The sequence below is a fragment of the Pezoporus occidentalis genome, unplaced genomic scaffold, assembly GCF_034315485.1.
Source record: "Pezoporus occidentalis ecotype Australia unplaced genomic scaffold, CSIRO_AGI_Poc_V1 ctg39, whole genome shotgun sequence".
Taxonomy (NCBI): Eukaryota; Metazoa; Chordata; class Aves; order Psittaciformes; family Psittacidae; genus Pezoporus; species Pezoporus occidentalis.
Genome location: NW_026915713.1, coordinates 4,602,648 through 4,626,898, shown reverse-complemented (window position 1 = coordinate 4,626,898; position 24,251 = coordinate 4,602,648). Strand labels below are relative to the sequence as shown.

General features: G+C 43.0%; 1 protein-coding gene across 1 annotated transcript in view; it reads right to left on the bottom strand.

The window, feature by feature from the left end:
- Positions 1-15,687, bottom strand: part of MAN1A1 (mannosidase alpha class 1A member 1) — a 146,471-nt gene extending 130,784 nt beyond the window's left edge. Inside the window, exon 1 of the mRNA XM_062632414.1 lies at positions 14,817-15,687. Within this exon, the coding sequence (XP_062488398.1) occupies positions 14,817-15,419 (603 nt within the window). The 5' untranslated portion in view covers positions 15,420-15,687. The remainder of the gene's footprint in view (positions 1-14,816) is intronic.
- Positions 15,688-24,251: the final 8,564 nt, after the last annotated feature.

The window sequence follows — 24,251 nt, the reverse complement described above, 5'->3', positions numbered from 1 at the left end:
AAATTTTTACTTCAAGTCACAGATCAAAAATGTAAAAGTGGAGGTGCAGCCACCGGTCATGCTTTGGATTGATAAACAGGAATCAAAATAACTTTCTTGATGAAATGAGGGCTCCATGCACAGACACAGTAGGAGATTCAAGAAAAAAAAATAATAAAATTTTAAACAAGCTTATCCCCTTTCCAAAATGTGGAGGCCCCTTCCTCAAACTTGCTCAGTTTCCACCAAAAGAAGTCAATGTAGGTTTTATAGCTACTTTTTCAGACTTTTACTTTAAAGGCCAAATAAAAACTATGGGTGATCACTGTTTCTGTAACAAAGGGTCATAAAGATGAGGCAAAAGGAAGGTTATATATTCCCGGCTATAGTTGGAAAGCACTTTGCTTCTCACATCACAAAATCGGAATAGGTGTCAAACTGAAGGGATGCTCCTGTATCGCCGTAATGTTGGAAGCCTACTCTTTTAGAAGTGACTAGCAAGTCTGAACATTGAGCATGAGGCAGTGGAAAGAAAGACTTCTTTTTCAAAACCAACCTTCTGTAAAGCCAGACTTCTTTGTGATGTCAAAAGTGACAGAAAATCAAATGCTGATGAGTTGGACTTTCATGAATTGGTAGAGCAGTGCAAATAGTATAACCCTATGTAAGTCACATAACAGAATGTTTCTAAGCTAGTGATGAGATCCTTAAGAAAGAAATGAAATAGAACTATGTTTTAAATATAAATCAATACTATCCATTTCAGTTACAATAAAACCTCTAAACTTAATCAGTTTTGAACTGACACTGTACTAGCTTTCATAGCCTTAGTTTCATATTTGCTATGATTAAACATCACAGTTGATATTTTGATCAGACGTATGCAAAGAAGAGTCACTTCAAAACAGCACACAATTTTTCAGTGGTATGTTTCCAGGCCGTGTCGATATGCCAGTAACCCATTAACACCCACAAAAGTGGCAAAAGCTGCAAATACGAATTTTGTTTTGCATTAATAGCTTGTATTTCAAAAATCCAAATAGGAATCCCCTACATTAACCACATCTGTATGTCCAGTAAATATTTCCTCATTTATAAAAAGTTCCAAATACCCGTTGAGCTAACATGTGGTTGCCTGCTCAGCTTCTGTCCTGGTTTCAGCTGGGACAGAGTTAATTTTCTTCCTAGTAACTGGTGCAGTTTTGTGTTTTGTCTTTAGTCTGAGAACAGTGCTGATAACACACCAATGTTTTAGTTGTTGTTCAGTAGCATTTACCCTGATCAAGGACTTTTCAGTCTCTCATGCTCTGCCAGTGAGGAGGGGCACAAAAAGCTGGAAGGGAGCAGAGACAGGACCCAAACTAGCCAAAGGGGTATTCCATACCCTAGAACACCGTGCACAGTATATAAAATGGGGTGAGTTGGCCAGGAGGGACCAATTACTGATCAGGAATGGGCTGGGTGTCAGTCAGCAGGAGGTCAGCATCACCGCTTCTTGGGGTTTCTTTGGTTTATCTCCTTTTTATTACTTTCCTTTTCATTATTAGCAGTATTGTATTATTCTACATGTTTTGCAGTTCTCTTTCCCATCCCACTTAGGAGGGTGGGTGGAGGTGGGGGAGGGCAATGAGTGAGCAGCTGCATGGTACTTAGCTGCCAGCTGGGGTTAAACTATGACAGCTTCCTTAACGAAACTGAAAGAGGCAGCACAGAAGCAAAGTAGCCAGGAAACGCTACATTCCATTTGCCTCCATTACCCCACACCCCATAATAAAAGCTCACTTTGAGACAATTAATTCATGAATGAGAAACATCTAAACTCCATGCCTATTTAAATGCTAGACAGGGGAGTTTAAGATCCTGAAGGAACTGAGTAATCAAGACAAGTAATAAAGACCCCAGACTTCAGGGGAACAATCTCTGATCAGTGACCTGATCTGCAGGATCGCATGGGAGAGTTCCTTGGGGGGGATAAGGTGCCCAGGTGACTGCACTGATCTTCACTGTAACATGGCAGGAAAGCAGGGTGGCTGCATGAGAAGGGACCTTCTGAGACCAAGGCCAAGCCTTCAGGGAAGCACGCAAGTGAAGGTAGGGGCTGCCCCACAACAGTACAGAAGCACTGCCCAGGCCAGGGGAAAGAAGCCAAAAAGCTCAGCTGGAAGCTGCCATGGAACAGCAAGGGCCCTTTCAGGTGCATCAGCAACAAAAGAAGAACTAAACAAAACAGGGACCTTCTGATGAACAGGTTCAGAAAACCAGTGGTGAAGGACGTGAAAAAGATCAAGCACTGTCTTTTTTGCTTTGGTCTTTACCAGCAAGGCAAACTCATGGGGCTAAAGTGGCAAGAGCCTGAGAAAGGTGTCAGGTAAGTGAAGACAAAGCTAGGAATAGAACACTTAAAAAGGACACACACAGGTCCATGAGGTCAGATGAGGTACTTCTGATGGTGCTGAGGGATTTGGCCAATGTCATTGCAAGGCCTTTCTGGATCTCCTTTGAAAGGCCATAGTAACCAAGGGAGGTCCCGGGTAACTGATGAAAAAAGCAGGAAGGATGATTTGAGAAACTACAGGCCAGTCAGCTTTATTCCAAACCCTGGGAAGAAAATGGAGCAAATCCTCCTTGAATCTATTTCCAGGAATATGAAGGACAGAAACAATTTTGTGAACAGCCAAGTATAATTTCCCAAAGGCAAAATGTGCTCAACCAACCCAGTTACTTATTATGATGGTTCTGTGGATGAGGACAGAGCAGCAACATCATTTACCTTGACTTTTACCATTTTTGATGCAGTCCCCCTTAACACTACAGCAGCCAAAAAGGCATGGACTAGGTGGCTGTCCAATAAAGGTCATGAAAAAGAATTGTTGGACTTCCAAACTCAAGACAGCAGTAAATAGGTCAAAATCCTAGCTAAGAGCAACATTTCTCTCCAATTAATCTGAACGTGTCCTCACTAATTTCACTGGTAACTTCAAACTCCAAGAAGCTGGAAAGTAGAGCTCCCACCTGAAGGGCTTCAATAGCTGAAGGAGTGAGCTGAGAGGCCTTATGAAACCAAATAAAAGGAAATGCAAAAATCTTATACATAACGTGAAATAAATAAGCCCATGCCACAGTACATGATTGGAACTTACAGGCGAGAAAATAGCTTTGGAACAAGTGTCCTGGGGTTCCTGAGAAACAACTTGCTGAACACAAGCAAGCAAGACGTCCTTGCCATAATGAAGGCTAACTATACAGGGGGCTGCATCAGCAAGAGTGCTTGCTAGTGATGGGAAGCAATTAGCACTTTCTAGGTGACATTCTTGATGCCCCAAATAGGAGCCCTATTCTTGGTTTTCAGCTCCTTTGTACCAATGAGAGGTTAAAAAAAAAAAACCAAACAACTGAAAGCACATGATGTAGGGGAAGAGACAGCTGGGCATGGGTTTGTTCAGAATAGAGGCAGCTTCTTAATGACTTAGTGGGTACTCATGGAGAAAAGGTAGCAAAGCTCTTCTCAGTGGGAGCATAATGAAAGAATGCAGTGGTCCATCAGCTGCGGCAAGATAAATTCTAACCAAATAAATAATAACTTAAAATTAGCTACAATAAGGGTCCTCAGACACTGGAATACATTTGTCCAAAGGGGCTGCAGAATCCCACTCTGCAGGGATTTTCCACACTTGAATGCACAGTACTGAAGAAGACAGTTTATCCTTTTTAAGGTATTTAACCCTGCTCTAAGCAAGAGATCAGGCCTCCAGAGGTTCAGTGGTGAGTTTGAATCTCTCTCCATCTCAACAGCAAAATCCTGCACAAGTTTGGGAGAATGAACAAACAGGACTATGGTGTGCATAAATGCAGACCAACCATGTCTCCATAATGATTTCAGATGATCAGGCTGCATATGAAAACTGCTTCCATGAAGCCTGAAAACTTTCTCACAGAACATCTACTTTATGCAAGGTTTAGTTTCATATAATAAAAAAATAACTTGAACAAAACTAATTATTGAATTATAAGAATTTCTTGCTCCATCCCAGTGTTCTGGATTTTTCTTGCAGCATATGTATAATTATTTTTTCAATTTAGATGACTATTTGTAAAAACAAACCCCCATACCTTTTATCTTTCTAAGGTGCTTATTCCTGTCAGAGCATGCCCCCAACTAACTACATCTTCAGTTACAGACAACAGAATTTATCATTTACCAATTGCACAATATATTTGGATCTTATGGAAAACATATATATGAGGAGAGGTACAAATACATTTCTGTCTCAATATATGAATTCAGTGGGTTGGATGGGGTTTTTTTGTTTGTTTTTTAAGAAACTGCATGAAGAGACTTACAGGTTTTTCTTCAGAAAGTTTGCATTTTGAAATGCCCTTCTTGATCTGTCATGTCACTTCAGCCCTAGACAAGATCACACACATTTCTACGAAAACTCAGTTCAAGTTCAATGCCATGCTTACTGTAGAGCTTTACAGAGTAAGACATAAAAATATCAGTCAACTTGCAGTTTGTCTTTACATAGCATAGTTTTTCCCATGATGATTCTTCACAGTCTCACCAGAGCAAAGCAAACAGTATGCAGCTTTAAAGTACTATGACTTTTAAAATAGGTAGTGTGTATATCTCTTCTGCTCTCTAAATGGGAATCAGGTTTTCTATTGCATGATGGCAGGGGGATTGTTGCCAAATGATTAACATCTATTTCTCTTCTTTAAACTTGAGTTTAAAGAATCCAGTATTACTATCTAGGTCCAACACAAAATGTAAAGTGCAATTCTCAAAATCACAGTTGGGTGGAGAACTATAACCACAGTAGCAGGCAACTGAACTTCCCTACAGACAGCAACATGGGTCGAAGCTTTATCATTAGTATCACCACTCAGTGCACCAACAGATGTCAGTGCTCAAAGGCACTGAGAAAACTGACAGCAGTGTTAAAGACTGGGTCTGCATAAGTGTGTCTATCAGTGAATAGTGAAATTACTATCTCCTTAGGCACTAGACTTTGAAAGCAAACTGGTTTTTAGCTTGGTATTATTTTCCACAAGCTACTTCCTATTTCCTTGGAAGAAAGCAGTGCCTGAACAAAAGAAACCTCAAAAGGCAGAGATGTTTATTATGCAATGGACTAAGCAAAAGAAAAATATGCAGATACTCTGGAGGAAAAAAAAAAGCCTCACAGCAGTCTGAATACTAATTAAAGAAGCAAGCCACACTGATCTAATGCAATTTTATTGCAGTGTTTTAAAAGCATACACTGACTTTGAATAAAGAATTAAAAAATATGTATGTTGCCAAGCAATAAGATCACCCCTCCACAAGTCAGAAAATGTAAAATTCTGGAAAAAAGCAAATGGCATTTTTTTTCCTTTCTACTTTATTCATATAAGCAATACGCAGCACTGCCTCTAACCTGAATGCCAGCAATGTATCTTCATGAGAAGTGTAAAGCTGCATGCTTTTACATTAAAATTGCAACGTCTGTTTCTGCCCAGCATCAGAGAAAAGAGGTTGATTCTTCTGAAATAATTTTTTGAGATACACACAGGAAGTCTTGTAACAGCCAGATGTTTCATAGTCATCAGCTCATTCATTGCACAGAAAATTTTGGTCCTTTGTTCAATACTGCCCACCATCTCTGTCAATCTTCATGTATTTTCTTACCTTATTAGAGATTTGCATTTTGAAAAAAGGCCCCAAATTTCTTAGAAGCCAGACTTTCATTCACTTGCTTTATTTCTAAGACAATTTAAAAGCAAGGGTACATATAGTTTCCAAGAAAGAGTGGGAGGAAAGTAGATTTTACACTTGCAGTTACCTTTGAATAACAAACTGCGTACCTCATTGTTCCCACAAGGGCTGTGTTATAAGAATGTAACAGCAGATTATGTGCTCATCCAATCTCTCTGAAAAGCTTTTAAAATTAGAGGCATCAGAATGAGCAATACCTGTATCTTCATAAACACCAGCTATAAAATCCAATCAGCTCACTGCAGAGTTATAGCAAGTTGTCATACTATTTTGTACCACCATTTCTTGATTACAACAGACTTCAAGAGGAAGATTTCAAGATGCAAGAAAGGCAAACTGGGAGTTTTGCTATCCTACTTGCCTTCCTTCAAAATACCACTGGACCAGAGCATTTGATCCCAAGTACTGGTTAAAAAAGCTCACAGCCAGCGATCTCAACACAGAACTGGGGAGCCTCAGGTTTAGCCTCCCCTGTTATCAACAGTGTTACTAGCAGCAGTTGAGCAGCAAACCAGAGCTGCCCATGCGCAGCAGTGAGCCAGACTCCAAAGCCCGGGTTTAAACTGACCCTAGTGAGCTGACATGCCCAGGCTAGAGACCCACAGTGTGGGTAGGAAGAAAGACAGACTTTGCTCAGTACACAGCAACAGCCCATGGTTTAGTGGGGATCAACCAAAAAGGATCCAGGTAATCAAGCTCTGCTCCTAAACCTGTCACAGTGTGCAGTCCCTCTCACCCCTGGAAAACCAAACTGCTTTCTCATGGTGGCAAAGTCTTCTGGACTCTCTACGGGCAAGGTTGCCGAGCACTGTGATACAACAGTGGCTTAACCACAATTCTGCAAAAGGTTTCACTTACTCTGGTTCAGGCAAGCACGTGCTTTATTACTCACCAGTTAGTGACAGACTTGCAGACCCAATTATAAGGAGTCACGGGAAACAGAAAACCAAAGATGCTGCTTAGAAGTGTGCACACATTCTTTATATCACATGCTTAAAAACAAACAAACCAACCAAGAAAAAACAAAAACAAAACCCCCCAAAAAACACACTAAACAAATTTTGTGGATTAAGAGATTTTCAGACAGATGAAGGAACCAGTATACTGAGTATTTAGTACATTGGTCCTATATTGGTTAATTCAATCCCTAGGCTTACCTAAACAATTTTTTTTTTTTCATTTGTAAAATGACAGTTCTAGAGTAACTTTGAAATAGACCACAAAATACTCCAAAAATGAATGTCTAAAATATACTGTACACAGAGGCACATCTGAATAGTTGAATTTGTTACCAAAAAAACAGTGTGTCCTCATCTCGGTACCATCTCAGGTGGCAGTTTACTGCCAGAAGTGCTGCACTGTTAGACAGCTGCAAACAGTGAATCAAAGCCACTTTCCAGATGTATTACTCTTATTCTGCAAAACGGTAGGAAGACAAATTTATTATTTGCAAATAAAGGAACTGCTTTTTAGGATACCCTATTGAAGTTGAAAACCACAGAAATTTACACCTATGCTGGCTCCCCAAAATAGAAAATTAAAAAAAAAAAAGGAAGTAAACAAACCAAACCCAGCCAAACAGAAAGCTAACACACTCAGTTCACACAGCAATATATTTCAAACAGCTTTAAGAAAAGGTCTGCCCATCCAACAGTCATACAAGTGCTTCTGTAATGACATTAATTACCTTCCATAAGAAGTGTCTGCCCATGATTTCCTTTTCGTAGTCCTGCGCTTTCATTAACATTCAAAGAAGCTATCAAAGCCTGGCTGTCTACCACTCTTATTTTCCCCCTGAACGAGATAAGACATTTTTATGGCCTTAGCGGCAGATTTTAATAAACAAGTGGAATTTTTCTGCTTCGCTTTGCCTACAGCACAGAACCACAGCCTTAAGCAACTGTACTTACCAACATTATGATTTACTCTATTACTTTATATTAAATGGCTGCTATAGGGTGCTATACTAACAGTAAATACAAAATCATCACCATGAGAATATAACTTTTGCCAAAATGCAGGAGGCATTCCATTTTAAGCTTTACCTCATGTCTTTAGACCACTTTATTTAGCTTTCACGAAAAGAGTCCTGTGTGTCTGGAATTTACATTTTGCCTTTGCATAAAATGTGCACGTGGGTTTTCAGTTAAAGAATTAATCATGTGCTTGCTTTTTTTGTGAAAGCCAGATGTTTTCCACTGAACATTTAAAGCCTTTTTCATTTCCCCACAATTCTGAGGATCCAGTTACACAGGACTTTCAGTTTTGGTAAATTTACCTGTTGAGAACATAGAAGTCTGAACATAAGAAAAGTAAATATTATTCTTAGCTCACAGAAAACAGGTGTAAGGCTGAAAAAAGCCCCAACCAACCAGCAATGGGAATGCACCCAATTCGAGTCAAATACACACCCAGCCACACTCTCAGACATCTGAAACATCCCTCCATCTCACAACCAATTTTCAAATGAGACAAGCATTTGCCTGCATGACAGAAACTTCAACTCATTTGACTGAGAAGAGGCTGCCAGGTTCTCAAAAAAAAAAAAAAAAAAGAAAAGAAAAAGAAAAAACAAACAAAAAAAAAGAGCAGCTGAAGCAACTCATCTGAAACAATGTCCCCCTTAAAAGCACCTTCAGGGCCGCCAGCAGAAAGAACATTAACTGGGCAAAGGCATACCCTATTTCATGTCTTGTGGAAAAAAAAAGATGCCTCAATTCCATTCTCCTCTACACTGCTCTCCTTTCAAATGCATTCACTTAGTGGGCGTCCACTGCTTCCACTGTGTTCAGACCTCCACAAAGACATTTTGGCTCCCTACCCCACCAGGCCACGCACCCAACAAAAGTGGATAGAACAGGCTCTACATAGGATCTGCCAACAGGTTGCTCAATAGACTCACTGAATCATACTCTTGGTAACTCAGATGAAGCTCCTCTGCATCTTGTAGTGCCATTATCCCTACACAAGCAATTTAACTTATTGTTTTGTGACATTTTAGATGCTGCAAGATAACCCCTGCCACTTCACAGGAGCACAAATCTCCCAACAAACCCAGGGAAAATGTCTACAGCCTTGTAAAGACACCCTTAACTTAGGGCTATAAGGTACCTACCTACCTACTATATTCGATTCCCTATATTTAGGCTCTTAATTCACCTCCTTAGTGCATTTATAAGACCATTAAAAAAAAAAACACAAACAAAGCCCTATAATAAACAGGGTTTATCAGGAAGGAAGGCACTGCAAAACAATCAAAAAGAAAAAGTAGATACAAGAATTCTGAAGATTATGGGTAGGTAAATAAAGCCTGGGGGGGGGGGGAAGTCAAAATTAATTTTAAACTCCTTCAACAAACTGAATGGCAGCTACAAGATGGCTGCATTAAGGTCACACAGTACTTCAAGAAAACTTCTTTTGAAATGCATTGCATCATAAGCGTATTTCGAGGAATCACCACACTGCCCTCTTACTACATGTAAACTCCTTTGCTTTCACTTTATCTTGTCCTTAAAGGAGTGTACCATCAGGGAACACAACTTTTTCTGTTTGAAAACCAAACCGTTCAACACCATCACAGCTGCATTTTAACTCCTTCCCTTCCTGTGAAGGCCCCCACAACCTTCCTCCCAGTAAAATTGCTCTGAATCTTGAGTCTACAGGAGCTGGCTGGCACTTCATTAATTCCTGCCACTGTGTTTCTTTTTCCCTTTTCTGTTCCGGGAACAGGGTCTGGGAGGTAACAGTCTCCTGAAGCACAGCACTTCAGCCTGCTGCAGAAGGTTATTACAGTAGTTGAACCTTTACTTTGCAAACGTCACATTGCAGAGATTCAGTTTTAATGGAGAAGCTAGACTAGAAGATCAGGTATCAGCTTCCAGAACGAGGCTACCTGAAAGAGGTTTCATACCTCCTTCATCCACATAGTACTACTGCTTCCTCACCACAGCCAAAACTAGCACCAAGTCCACTCTTCCATTCAGACCTTCAACTTACCAACTTGACAGAAAACTATTCAACTTCTTTGCTCTGGCCATTTTCTGCTGGCTTAGTGAGCTGAAGCAGCTTACAAAGGGCTACCGTGCAATTAACACAACGTAGACTGTGGAAGACAAAAATAGTTAAGAGATCTCCCCTCCTCTTTTGACAGCAAAAAGTATTAGTGAGCTCACCTTGTTTTACAAAAATCACCAAAAGGAAATAAATCTTCCCCCAACCTGGGTCTGGACTTTCCTAAGCCACAGCACCTGCATACTAGGCAGTGTGAAAGAAAGTGGAAAGGCACTAAGGGGCCAACCACCCTTCTTTGGCAGCAAGCCACCTTCTATAATTTTGGCATCACTTCTCCTTGTTAATGGGGAAGTTGTGATTATGTCCAAGTACTGCTATGTCAAGCGTGTACTTGATCTCCAATTAATGCCTTCTACCATGCTCACAAGCATTCCTCCAGATACTTCTGAACTTCCTTGAAACACTACTGACTTTTTGCTTAACCTAATGACTTCCAACTAAACTGCATAAAAAACACCATCGGAAACAGTTAAACAGACAAAATGAATGCTGAGGGTTTATGTAGCTCCAGAATTCACATTGGCAATACAACCTCAATCCAGTTCTTTATAGAAAGGCAGCATGAAGAGATCTTGAGCTGCAAAGCCTGTTTTGCTGACTTGTGCCCATTGCCCTGTTAAGCTCAAAGGACTACTACTCAGGAATGACCACAGAATCAGTGAATAAAATTCTCTCCAGGACTTCTACTAGAGGACTGAAACAGTTGATAGCTGTGCAAATATTTGGAGCACTGCATGATCATTCTCTTCAGACATCAATTCCAGTTTACCAAGGAGGCTTTTAGCCTGAAAACATGTCCAAACAGCTCTGAACAATAATGTGTACAGTTTCCAAGCTAGCTACCTTATACAAGAACAGCACAGCCACATTAGTATGGTTCTCCACCAACACCAATAGCTTGCTGTTCAGCAGGATTAATTAGCTGGGCAGAGCACCGCACTAATGTGATTATATTGCTTCTAGTACCTGAGCTAGCACATTCATCATTTTCTATTCCTTTCCTCTGAAATAAAGAGTTCAGGTTTTGCTATTTTCTTAACACCTAATTAATTCAATCTTCTTTTTTTTCCTTTTTTTTTTTTTTTTTTTTTTTGGGGGGGGGGGGGGGGGCTGTGAGGGGGTTGAAGGGAGTGGGAAGAGAAGAATGAGATTTGGAAGAGATTCAAAGCCAGATTTTCCTAATTGAAACTGTGCATCTCCTGCCTTGATAGCCTGTCCTCACTATTCCAAGTCTCTTCTAATCACTCCCAGTCACGTCAAGCTGCCATATTTTCCAAACTGCCTATGCATCTGCAAGTCTTCCCTGGACACCAGAAATAATTATGTCCAGCCACAACCAGCAATGAGAAGAACAGCCCGGAAGACTTTCAGCTTACTTGAGTGAAACAGTCATCATTGCCTTCCACTGCCCTTTTTTTCTTACAGATTGGAAAAAACTCACAGCAGGTACTTGCTCAGAAGAGGGGTCACCTCTCAAGGCAATGAGGTGAAGAACAGAAATACAAACCACAACCTCCTCATTCACCAACTGGGGCTCCTATCAGGACACTGAAACCGAGACCAGTGTGAGTTATACCAGGTACCCAGATGCTGATGCAAGTTACAGAAATACCAGAGCATCAGTTGAACTGCCCAAAGAACTGATGTTCTGACAAAACACAAGTGCACTGGTATGATCAAAAGCAGCTGTGTTTCTTTGCTTAAGGCTTCCTGAGGCATCTGGCATGAGGAAGACACTCAGAGCAGGCAACATTAGGTCAGCCAGCAAAAAAATCAGCAGTCACAAGCAACTGACAGTGGTTTTACAACAGGAAGTATGGGGCGAAACCCTCTGCCAGCAGTACTGACAGCCCTCCTTTTGAGTTTGCTTGTAAGTCATCATCAGAAAATAAACAGAGGAATATTGCAGCACCTGTTAGTATCTCTGGTCTTTGGCCCACATCCCTTATCTGTACAGGCACGCCTGTGCACAGGCAGGCCCTGGGGGTGTAATGGTGGGACAGATGCCACACATAGACCTTGGGAGCAGCTGTATTGCTCTGACAGTGGAAGACAGCAACAGCAATACGATTGCCACTTGTCCGTGTTTCCACAAGTCTTTTAGTTGCTTGATAAACACCTAGCAACTTATTTTTCTAGTTAATTATATACATCTATGCTGGTTTCAATATTGAAAAACATTCAAGAATCTTTATATTCCCACCTGTATCAAGTTTCACTTTTTTTTTTAAGTGCAAAAAGGTATGCCATAGAAAAAGTGGTTAAAATTTCTGTAACAAAACTTTGTTAAGAAAAGCTATAAAGCCAGAGAGCTTTACCGTTTTGTGATCACAAATCATACTGTGCTGGCTAAACTTCTAAACACTGATTTCAAATTTAAAAAAAAAATAAACAGGAAATTAACCAAACATCTCCAAGCTCTGTCCCATCAGCTTCATGTCATCCTGCTGATGAGCCGGGGCTCTTCCATGACAGAAACACAGGGAACAACAAACTTACATTTTTGGCTTTCTTTTCCTTTAAAGTGGCCTGATTCCTTGTGTCAAAAATATCTACAAGAACAGTTTCAACGTTTGAATTCTAGGTATAAGATGTACATCATACAATGCAGACACAAATTCCAGGCATAAAAAAATATTATGAAACCAGAAAGATTTATTTTTTTTTATGTTTGCACCTCCAGTGTGAAGCCACCAAGCACAAGCAGATACTTTAGGGGACACTTCCAGTTTTTGTATGTGTACAGTGAAATACAAGCAGTCACACTTTAAAAAGTTACAATGTAAATCTATTTCCAAAAAGGCTGCAGGTTAGAATTTCAGCTTGGTGGTAAAGTATCAACATAAAAAAAGTAGAGAAGAGCTTGGAAAGAAGGAGAGAAAAGCAACATAAAGGCCAACATATGAAACAATGTGAAGCAAGTTAACACAGAATAGGAAGCACTGTTTTACAGCCAAGTGGGACAAGGTGGGGACAGTATTATTTACAAAAAAAAAGAAAAATCAAAACGGTCAAGACACAGGAAAAAAAAACAAACAAAAAACAACAAAACAAAAACCAAAACCCAACAAACCAGGCAAGAGCAGTTAAGTAAGCAACATGTTAAGATCACATACTGAATCAGAAGGAAAGGACACTCCCAGAAACAACACATAGTATTGAGGACTCGTACTGAGGTATGAAATGAAAATATAGATCTGGAAAACTAAGTGCAGTCTCTCTGTTATCTCCTATGCTTAGATGGCCAGAAATCTGCTTTAGACAGTTACTGTGTTGCTAGTGGCTCCTGTGTAGGAGTGGAGGAGAAAGAAGACTGATAGAACGGAAAGGGAGGAAGAAATATTGAAGAGATACTGGGATATGTATGTACATACATATATACACATACACACCTGGATCCATATGTAATAAAAGAGAATTTGGACTAGCTGCCCCATAGCAGGACAACCAAAAGCAGCAGTATATTTAAGTTTTCTCCTCTTCTCCCTGCTTATTTACTTGTTGCAGTCTTCTACACTACAGGATTGCGTTCATCACATTTGGATCCTCATTACTTCTACATACTTCTACATGGCAATTCAAGGTAACTAGAAAGAGTTTGTTGGTATTTCTAACTGCTCTGTGTGCCTCGGGGAGCCTGTGTGACTAAACCAGAAGACAACATAACCTCTGCACACTTCAAGATGTGGTCTATATCATGTGCACACTCCTGAGAGTTTCTCCCTCCAAAATATCTTTGCGTTGGTATTCACTGCTTATGACTGCTGCACGATTTGCTAAAATAGTTAAACTGATGCAAGGACTCTAGAGCACAGAACATAACTTGAGATTTGTGAGAGTGCATTATCTGGTGCTCTATTAAGATGTCACGGCTCACTTTTCAGACCACTCTGCACAAATGCAAAAAAAAATATATCGCTCCAAATAAGGCTAACAGTGTTTTACAAACAGAAATACTCAGTAGTTCTGGTCTCACTCCTATCACTACAGAACAGGAAACGTATGCTACTAATTAATTCATAAAACCTAATGTCTGCAGGCAGCTGAAATTGTCAGCTCGATAAATAAACCAGCCAGTAATGATGGGAAGATGAACTACATTATCAAGGAAATTCTTCTGTCAGAGGACCGTGTCAAGCTCTGCTCACGACAGTCTTGCCTATACAGAGTTTAGAGAATTTCTCTAAGGAAGGACTTTACAACGGTTCCTGAACCAACCGAGCAGCAAGGAATTTGTCAAAACCCACATGGCGCAGACACCTTACCGCTATAACCTACACTGACTGTATTTTCCCAAACAACCTCAAATCTTTCAGCAGCCGCTATCACTGAACAGTGAACAGTATCAAATCGGGACATACATATCGCGACATCCCTAAGCCGCTTCCCCGCACCTCGCGCCCCGGATGCTGACCCGGCTTAGCCGGGACAACTCCTCTACCACCGGTGCGGCACGGGGATGGTGCTGACTCCCGTCCCCGTCTACCCATTCCCGCTCCCCGGTGACCCACTCGCCGCTCACAGGCCGGCGGCCGAACGCGGGATGCCCCACGGGAAGAGCAGGCGGACCCGCGTGGCTTCACAGTCCCGGGGCCGCTGCCCCCAGCTCTCTCCCGGCCCCTTTCCTCCCCGGGTTTCGGTGCAACAGCGGAAGGAGACTGGCAACGTAGGGAAGGAGAGAGAGAGAGAGAGAGAGAGGGAGGGAGCCGCAGCCGGCACGGAGCGCACCCGGCACCGGCAGTGCCGGGTCCCCAGTCATCTCTCGTTCCACGGCCGCGCAGGGGTGCGAGACGCACCGCGGACTGCTAGGTGCAACCACGAGCGATGAAGCCGACCCGCACGGCGGTGCTGCCGAGAGAGGCCCGGACGGAGGGACCCCGTCCCGCAGGGAGGAGAAGCAGGAGGGCTCAGGACTCCACCTCCAAGTCCCCCGCTGCCAGCCCCGGCAGCGACCTGTTGCCCCGCGCGAGGATACCTACACGCGGTCGCAGTCCCGTCCGCTGCCACCCACCTCCTTGATTTTGTCTCTCTTCTGCCGTACGGCGGGGTCAGAGGGCTCCTGCCCCACGGCACCGACGGGCTGGCGGAAGAGACGCTGGGGCAGCCCGGGGGCGCCTGCCTCCTTCCTGCCGCGGGCGTCCTGAAGAAGTTTCTCCTTGTCCTGGCGGATGTCCCTGCGGATCTCCTCGGGCAGCTTCTGCAGCGTCTCCTTGGCCTCCCGCAGAGCCCGCTCGTGGTCAGCGCGGATCCGCTCCAGGCTGCCCGCCCCGCTCGCGGCCGCGGCCACCGCCGCTGCCGCCACCGGGCCGCCTCCAGGCTGCGGCTGGGCGCGGGGCTGCCCGCCGGGCGGCGGCGGCGGCGGCTGCAGGGCTGCCGAGTGGAAGAAAACGCCGCTGAGGAGCTTGGAGGAGTCAGGCAGAAAGAAGATGGCCCCGAAGCAGAGAGTGATGAAGGCGCTGAACACCAGCAGCAGCACAAACTTCTCCGTCAGCCGAAACGCGCCGGGGCCCGCCGCCTTCCTGCCCCCGCTGCCCGCGCCACCGCCCGCGGGGCCGCCCAGCGCCCCCGGCCCCGCCGCGCTACCGAAGAGCGGTAGCAGGCTGGCGGCGGGCATGACCCCCGCGCCGCCTCAGGCAGCGCAGGGCAGCGCGCCCCGCCGCCGCCGCGCAGGGACCGCACCGCACCGGACCGGACTGCTCGGCTCGGCTCTGGCTCCGGCCCCGCCACCACTCCCTCCACGCCTCGGCAGCAGAAAGTTTCCTCGGGCGGACGCGGCAACTTTTCCCTTCGCCGCCGGCAGCGCTTGGCGTCTGCGGGGCGGGCGCTGTCAGCTCCAACCCATGCTGCCGGGCCGCCGCGGGAGCCGCTCCCCGCTCCTCCCGCGCGTAACTGCCAGGCCGCCGGGGGCGGGGCGGGGCGGGGCGGGGCGGGGCCGCCGACGGCCCAATGGCGAGGGGGGCGGGGCGCGGGAGCTACCGCCACTGCTCTGCCGCCCTCCCGCGCTGCGGGACCCTTGGCTCCGGGGCTCAGCTCCGTGGAGAGAGGGCTGCCCAGGCGCTGCCCGCCCGCCGGGGAGGAGGCGGGGCGGGGCGGGAGAGACCGCGGCAGAGGCTGCCCGCGGGGTCACCCGCCACCCGAGGCGGCGCCGCGGAAGGCAGGAGTCCGGCGCGCGGCCCCGGCACGTGGCCGGCGGGCAGGCACGCGCGCCCACGTGCACGCTTGTGCACACACTCGTGCACACACACGCGCACACACACGCGCACACGCGTTGCGCCGCCCCTCCCCTCTCCGGCTGCGGGTGCGCGCACAGCGACACATGTCCATAGACGCGCGTGGCCTTGCACACGCGTGTGCACACGCTTACCCGTGCGCACGGCCGGGGAACGGTGCGAGGGGAAGCAGCGACGCCAGGAGGTGCCTAGGCGGGCAGGCCGGGCGGCAGAGCCCTGCCCGCTGCTCTTAGCAGGAGCCGCGTTCTCCGTAACAGCAGGGGTTTCGTTTTATTTCCTTTTCCTGCAGGTAAAGCTCTTGCGAGGAAGTAGGGGAAACTCATGTATCTATGTGAGGGTGGAAATGCAACTTCTCGTCTGCGCTAGTGCAAGTGAAATAACAAGGTGTTGGCACAAAGAAATGTCATATTTGGTAGCTGATCAAATTGCTGCATCGAGGTCCCCAAGCCTCCCGTGAGAGCGAAAGTTTTAACAACAAGAAGAAAAGATACCGATTTATTATTTTGTTCGTGTTACAGAACAGTGCAATAAACAGTGGGGATGTGAGAAGCAGGGAAACACAATAAAATCCTGGGTAATTTTAACTGGAAAAAGGACTCCAGCTAGCACCCAGGGGTTTATCTCCAACTTTTCTTCGAACGTGCTTGGAGCCTACCTAGACTTTCACAGCAGTTCGGCACAGCAAACTTAGACGTTTCCTCCAGAATGTGAGCCAGAGAGTCAGAAAGAAAGCAGAGAGAGATGTCGCTCCCAGAAGTGGGAGCTGAGGTTGGTTTGTTTGTCTATTTGCGTGACTTTATTTTGCAAGCGAAAAAAAAAACCCAGCAGCGGTAGAGGGAAGTCTGTGCTTTAAACAAGGGCAGGGAGAAGGGGTTGTGTAAGCTGTACAAATGTGATTTTGAAAATTCTGCTCCCAGTGGAGTTCAGGGGAGTTTTACCATTGACTTAATAGGAATAAAATAAGGCTGCTGCCCAGTGCTTTTCTAAATCCCATTCTTGAGAAGTTAGAATATGTAATAGACTAATTAAAAGCAGGTTTAGAGAAGACAGTTACATAGAAATGTTGGACTGAGTTCTACAAACTCCCATAAGTATATGAGCAAATGCTTCTATAAAATTTCAGGATTATACATGAAACTGAAGGATCAAGGGCCCAATTTTGCATCCAGCAAAATCATTAATTTCCTTCACTTTTTATGTTGTTTTTTTTTTATTTTTTTATTTAATGAGTTGTATTTTCCCACATTTAGATGAAAACCTGTTCCTTAAACTAAACAATAAGCACTCTGATTTTGACACACATTTCTCAGAAATGTGTAATGTAGCCCAATAGCTGTGCCAAGATAAAACTATTTAGGATTGAAGAATTCAGCCTGCTTGGAAAAGGAGATAAGAATCTATGCAGCCTTTTTTTTTTTTTTTTAAGCAGCATTTAAGGGAGCAAATATGGAGTTCAGCTATTGAAAGACAGTTGACTAATGGAAAAGCTTCCTAAATGGTGAAATACCACTCTCAGCTTCAGCAAGCATATTCTGCTTCAATTGCTGTGTATGTGGGTGTATAATATTTTTCACAGATTGCCCTCAAAACTCATCACTACTTATGTGATAATATTTGGAGGCAGAATTTCTTGCTGGAAGAAGTGCCTTTCTTCCGTATTCTGAAATCATTCTTAGGTTGCCACATTTCTATAGCCATCCCATGGTGTCCTGCTCCTAAACTGAAGCCCTCTGACCTCACCAGCCACTTGCCTGCTTTTGGTTGTCATAGAATCATAGAATGGTTTGGGTAGGAAGGGACCGTAAAGATCATCTACTTCCAACCCCTTCTGCCATGGTCAGGAACATCACCCTAAGTGCTAGGTGTTAAATAAGAATTCACACCAGCGGTTTTACTGCCATCCCTCATCACTTCCTTTGGAGCATGAGGAAAGTAACAATTAGTATTTTCAATACAAAGATAGGAATTGCTAAATTCTGTAGCCTCTGTGATGAGATGATCATTCCAAGGACAATGATAATCTGGGCCCTAAAATGGAACTCCTCTGAGCAGGTCTCTAAATTTTGTATGTGGAGTGATTCTGTTGTTAGCACCTAATATTATAAATGGTTACCCACAAAGTCACATGGGAACTATTCAGTGTGACTATTGATGCATGTAAAATTACTGGTGTACTGAGCTGTTCACAAGATGAGGGCAATGGGGACTGAAAGAAAAAAAAAACAACAAATCAGCCTCAACCCAACATTACTGTACAAGTCCCCTGGAGTTTTTTGTCAGTAATTCACTTTAGGCACAGTGTAGAATTGTACAAGATACTCCAAAGAACATGAAAGTATGAGAGTATCTCAGAAGAAAAAAGAAACCCACCACAAATACGAGTCGTTGAACCAAAGGTTGTACATGCTCAGTTTTGACTGTGTCCGGCAGGCAGTGTGCTGTAAAAGTCATACCACGTTGATAGATGCTTAAATAGTGTCAAGCCCCCCCCCCAAAAAAAAAAAAAACAAACAACCCAAAGCATGAACAAATGAAGGCTGCAGGTTGCAATAATCGAGTGATAGCAATGAAAAGCCCACCCACCTGCACCAGGGCTTGCGCTGAAAGAGCCTCTTTCAATACAGTTTTGTCAGCATATCCACCTAGTGGAACCATTGAGGTGGCTGACATGTTGGGTTGGGGTTTTTCCTTTTTTTTTTTTTTTTTTGCTACTTTACCTCCATTGCTTCCTGGATGACATTAGCTAAATGGGTAAGAAACCCCTAAGTCTTCAAGAAGTTGTTTTGTTGTGCTGGGTAAGGCTGGGTCCTATCCAGTTTGGTTATACCAAAAGAACACTGGACTGCACCCCTCCTGTGGAACAAAATGCTTCTCCTGTGGGTTTAGCTGTAGAATCAGGAATCATTTTCTAGCAAACACGCACAGGTCAGGCATTCATAGGAAGGTAGAACTGATACATGAGAGGTGGTGAGAGAAAGATTTGCATAATCAAGGGATAAGGCTCTTTCCTATAATAAATGTTCTGAATAAGCAAATTTTTTTTTTTTGTTTTTAATCAGCTGCACCTAATTTATCATGGTTCTAGCTTTGTATCTTGCCTAGTGATGTGAAATTAACTTGCATGACCTAAAAGATACATGTAACAGATAAGGAGGGTATTAACAGTTGTTCCATTTTCAGATGAAGCGGAGATATTGACTGACGCATCTTTCTGAATCATGAGTTTGTAAGAGTACCACTCTCTTAAAAAGGTCCCCAGTATTACATTGCTTAATGCTACTGTAAAAAAATTCTTGACAGCTTCCTTTTGAAATGCAATTCTTTTACTCAGCTTTTGGGAGATACTTTTACCAAGCTTGACTTTGGGAATCTGATTCACAAACCCAAGTTAGACATCCAGCTCTTCACGGAATAAGTAAGTATTGTGACATAGATGTAGAGTTCCCAGGTCTCAGAGCTGGATTCGTAAGCCCCAGCATGCTGTTTGGAAGGAGGCTTTGACCATTTGAGCACCAGATGTGTATAAAATGCTCTGTCTCTCAGATTTTGGCTCTTTGCTGCAGTTCTGAGTTCAGTATGTGAGGAAAGTGTGATTCACAGCTACAAAAGCTGGTTGATCTTGAGTGTTTTGAGAATAAGGGACTGCCTCATGCTTTTCTTTAAGAGTGCAGAAGAAAGAAGTGTTGACCACTTATTGAGGAGCCCTGTGGTTAGAGCACTTGCTCATGAAGTTGGACATCTGTGTTCAACATGTTTTGTATCTCAGGGGATTCAAATTATCCACTTTTGCTTTGCAGTAATATCCTGGAGAACGTGTACATTCCCCACCACCTTTCCTTTTAAAGTAGTGACTCAGAGAGGAGTGCAGAACTCTGAGGGAAAAAAGGAGAGAAGTTTTCCCTAGTAAGTATTGCTCAGCAGCCCTTAAGTGGGAAAGTTCCACTCCCAGCAAAGCCTATAGCCTAAGAACTAGGGCATGAATCTGAGAGATGGGAGATTCCAGTTTGTTCCCTTCCCAATGAGACAGGTGATGAAGAATGGTCTCCTACTGAAGATAAAAAAAAAACAGAAGAAAGAAAATTAAATTCTATCACAGCCTTTCTTAAACATTTCCTCTAGTTAAATAAATGAGATGAATGTGGCTAATAGCCAGACTTTATAAATACCATAGAAATGTACCAGAGATGTGAAGCTGTAAGCTTGCAGATCTTCTTACTCCACTGCAACTCTTTCCTGGTATGGCACATCAACGATATGAAAGTCTCTTTTCTACCAGTATCTTTGGAATTATCTTTCATAACTCCTTCTTAGCCCCACCTGAGGGGAATGTATTTATTTCTCAAAATCAAGGCTCTGTCGTGAACACTGCTTTCAGTGCTTATTGGGAGGGTTTGCTGAAAGTGTCCAGCTAAGCGTCCAGATAAGGACAGAAGAGCCCTGCTCTTTCCCCCCTCCCTAGGATTTCAGAAGGCATAGAAGATGAACTGTAAGAAATGCTTCTTGAAGAAAATATTTGCCTCTCATTCTATAAAAGCATGAAAGATTAAAAGCATTTTCTTCCACATTGCAAGGAGCCTGAGCCTAGAATTTGAACTCTGACCACTTGCAGGATTGTGTTCAGTACTAGCATGACGCTATCATGCTCAACTCCACATGACATCTTTCAGAATATCTCAAGTTACTCCTCTCTTTTCATCTTTTTTTATTGCTTCTGTTAATAGACTCTTTGCGGTCCCTCAGAGCAAGCAAGCAGGGCCATGGTGTTATGTGTGCAAGGGAGAGGTAGAAAAGAAAGAAAAGAAAAAGAGCTACAAACTTCCGTTCCTCTTTCCAAATCAGTTTATCAGCGCTGACATCCTTGAAGAGAATTTTAGCTCCTGAGCTAGAAAACGGAGGTTAGTGTTCATGGTGTTTCGCTATTTAAGATTCAGATAGGCATCTCATATAATTATTCTTACAGCAATTGAAGATGAAGTTTTTTTTAGACATCCCATGAAATTCCATCTGGACCTTAGATCTTTAAAATACTATTAAAAGTCATGACAGGTACCTCTATTCTCTTCCCTTGTCCCTCAGAATTGAAGAGACTGCTGTTACATAAAGGTTGATAGGTTCTTTTACTTACAGTGTCCCATTTCTGTACCCACAATCCCCAGCAAAAGTAGAAGGCCACCAGATATGGCATATATTTAAGGGACAAAGCTCAGTTGCTTGTGAGCAACTGAAAGCACTTTACTACTGTGCTTTCCTTTAGTCTTAATTATCTCCAGCAGCACTAAAATATCTTGTGCCAGCACTATGACTGTGGCAACTGCTTTCTTCCAGCACAGCTTTCTTTGCTGTCATCAAATTTGAGTATCACATTTAGATGTGTGATCCTAGAGTTCATTCTGACATGATTAAATCAAGACAGAAAGGCAAAATTTTGTGAGAGGAAAACAGACTTAATTTCCTTTCCAAGGTGACATAATTCTCCTGAACCAGAGGGGAGATGTGTTGGCAAAAAACAAGACGTGGCCATTGGAGCTGGGTTTTGCAGGCATTCAACAGCTGTACTTAGCAGCCAAATGATGGGAATAACTGGACATCTTTGTTGCAAACCAGAGCTGGCTCTTTTAGGATATAGCCCCAGGGAAAAGTGATTAGAGCTGAGATTACTAACCCGATAACCCTGCTAAGGAATAAAATACGTTATAATAGATGACTGAAAGTATCAACAAGAGATCTTAAAGGACGCTGTGAATTACTAATTTATTTCTTTATATTACGAGTGCTTAGTTTGTTTTTAATTCCATATTTAATGGCTCCTTGCTTATTTCATAAAAAAACAAAGCCAGAAATGCTCACAAGCTTTTATCACCCAACCATGTGTGATGCCATGCAAATTGTCCTCATCTAATCGCTGAAGTGGTGTTCTTGTGCCTCTCTTCCCAATGGTTATTTCACTACCTAGATGAGTTAATTCTGCTCAACACTTTTTAATAGAACAAGTAGACATGGCTTACTAACTGTACCCCGATTGACTGAGGCATTACTCCAAATTTGCTTTCTTTTTTGAGTCTATTTTAAAGCTGCTTTTTCTTTCTGCAGGTCTTACACAGCTTTGGGGTTGTAAGTAGCAGTGGTCATGTATTTAGTTTTCTTAGTTAACCGTTTGTATTAAAAATACTCCACGGTTTACCAGCTCTGTCATCTAGAAAAAAGCAGTGTACCTTTTTCCAGTGGTTCTAATTAGCACTGCCACACATTTTCTCTTCACAGACTTTTGTTTCAAATTGTTGTGGCTGGTTCCATCAGCCCTTGATGGATTCTCTTACCCCAAGCCACAGAAGTCTATTGGTGACAGAGAGTTAATCTTTTGTTATTCTCCTGTCTGTGCCATGTGTGTTCTGTCTCACCTTGACACGTAGTGATGATGTGTTAGATGTGTCTGGGTACCATCTGACAGGCTCTGTGAATTTGTTTTTGTAGAATCACTTGCAGAGTAGTGGCTCTCAGCTGCACACTGCCAGCTGGTTTGTGTGCATGCAATACACATGTCTGCTCAGATCTTACGCAGTTGTGAATTATTTGTCTTCTCTAAATGAAATCCAGGAGTTTCAGCTTCAGCTCAAATCTGGTCTTTTATCCTACTGAAACTCCCTTGTTTGATTTACTGCTTGAGCTAAATGATGCAGAAAAAATAAAAGCTAGTCTGACCTTTGCTCTTGCTGTTTGGCAAAACCAGGGTCTTACTGAAAATCTAGACAAGAAAAATGGCTTTGCCATTTTTGTTTGTCTATGATGGTGAGCCTTAGTTCTTCAGCTGTAAAAAAGGGCTAAAATTTTTCACAGGAAAACCTAACGTATTGAGTTTGCTTTGATATCCTTAGATTAAATGTTTTGGCGGGAGGCAAAATTTTGCTTTATTTTCCTTAGAAATTAAATTCTTCTCAGTTTTCAATGTTCAATGGCTAATCCAAGGATGTGTAGTACACCACTGCCAATCTATTCTAGGCCACTTCTGGTTCATTTCACTTTTTTGGCTATCTTCCTGAAACACAGGTCTGCTTTCTCCTCCACAAATGCCCAGTTGTCCCTGAGCCTTCTGCTTTATTGAGAGCTGTATTGCTTCAATGCCATCTGATGCTCTGGTTCATCATTGCTGCAACCCTGAGCTTGCAGTGTGTAATGCTTTCCTGATGACTTTTTTTCAAGGCATCTCTGAGTGCTTTATGTCCCCCAAAAGCATCAGGCAGTATAGGATCCCAGACTCAAGAATGACAAGAGTGAATTAGCAGCAAGTAGCTTTCAGACAGGCAGATTTCAGTTTAAGATGTGACTCAGGAAAATATTCAAGGCTGAAAAGGGGAAGTAATTATTGAGTCAGAAGCAAATGTTTCTTAGGGAAACCCTCCTGACTCAAAGAAGATACTGAAGACTGGAGAACATATTTTTCACTTTCAGACTGGTATTTGTGGCATGAATGTCTTAATGCATGTAATGTCTTGAAAAAAGAGGAAATGTAAATCAAATCTACAAAGTGGGATACAAGTGGGAGAAGGTCCTCTAAACTTTTTATAGTTTCATGCCTCTTTGTATGTTTCTCTAGTTCTCTATACAGTCTGTTCCTTTAATATCCCTGCCAGCAGGGTGTGAACCTGCCTTTGTCTTGAATAAACATAAAGGGCAGTTGCAAACATGGGATGTGAATGCTGAGGTTTTGTAACAGTGGTTGAACATCAATATATTTAGATAATATATTTACTGTAAGAGGCAGTATCTGGTATTTTCTCAAGTTAACCAGTAACTGGTTACATTTGAAAAATATTCATGGTCTATTCCTTATTTTTGAATCATCATTGGCATCAGCTATTTTGCTGAAATCAGAACAGTTTGACATGTCTTTTCCCTTATGCATTTGAATCAACAGATGACAGACAGCAAAATAAAGTTAATTGTTAACCTATCTACATGAACACAGAGGACAAATTCCAAACAGAGCTGTATGAGGCATCTGGGTAAGGTTGTCATGCTCCTAGAATCACACAATAAATATAGGTTTACCTACTTTTTCCACCTTTTTTCTCCAGAGGTTAGTGTAGAGGCAGTTTCTTTCCATGGACGTCCCTTATTGTTTGGTCCTTATTAGGAAGACATTTATTTACGGACTTCTCTGAAACAGATATTTAAAATTAGGTTGTTGGGTTTTCTTCCTTTATCAGCAAGGAGTGTTT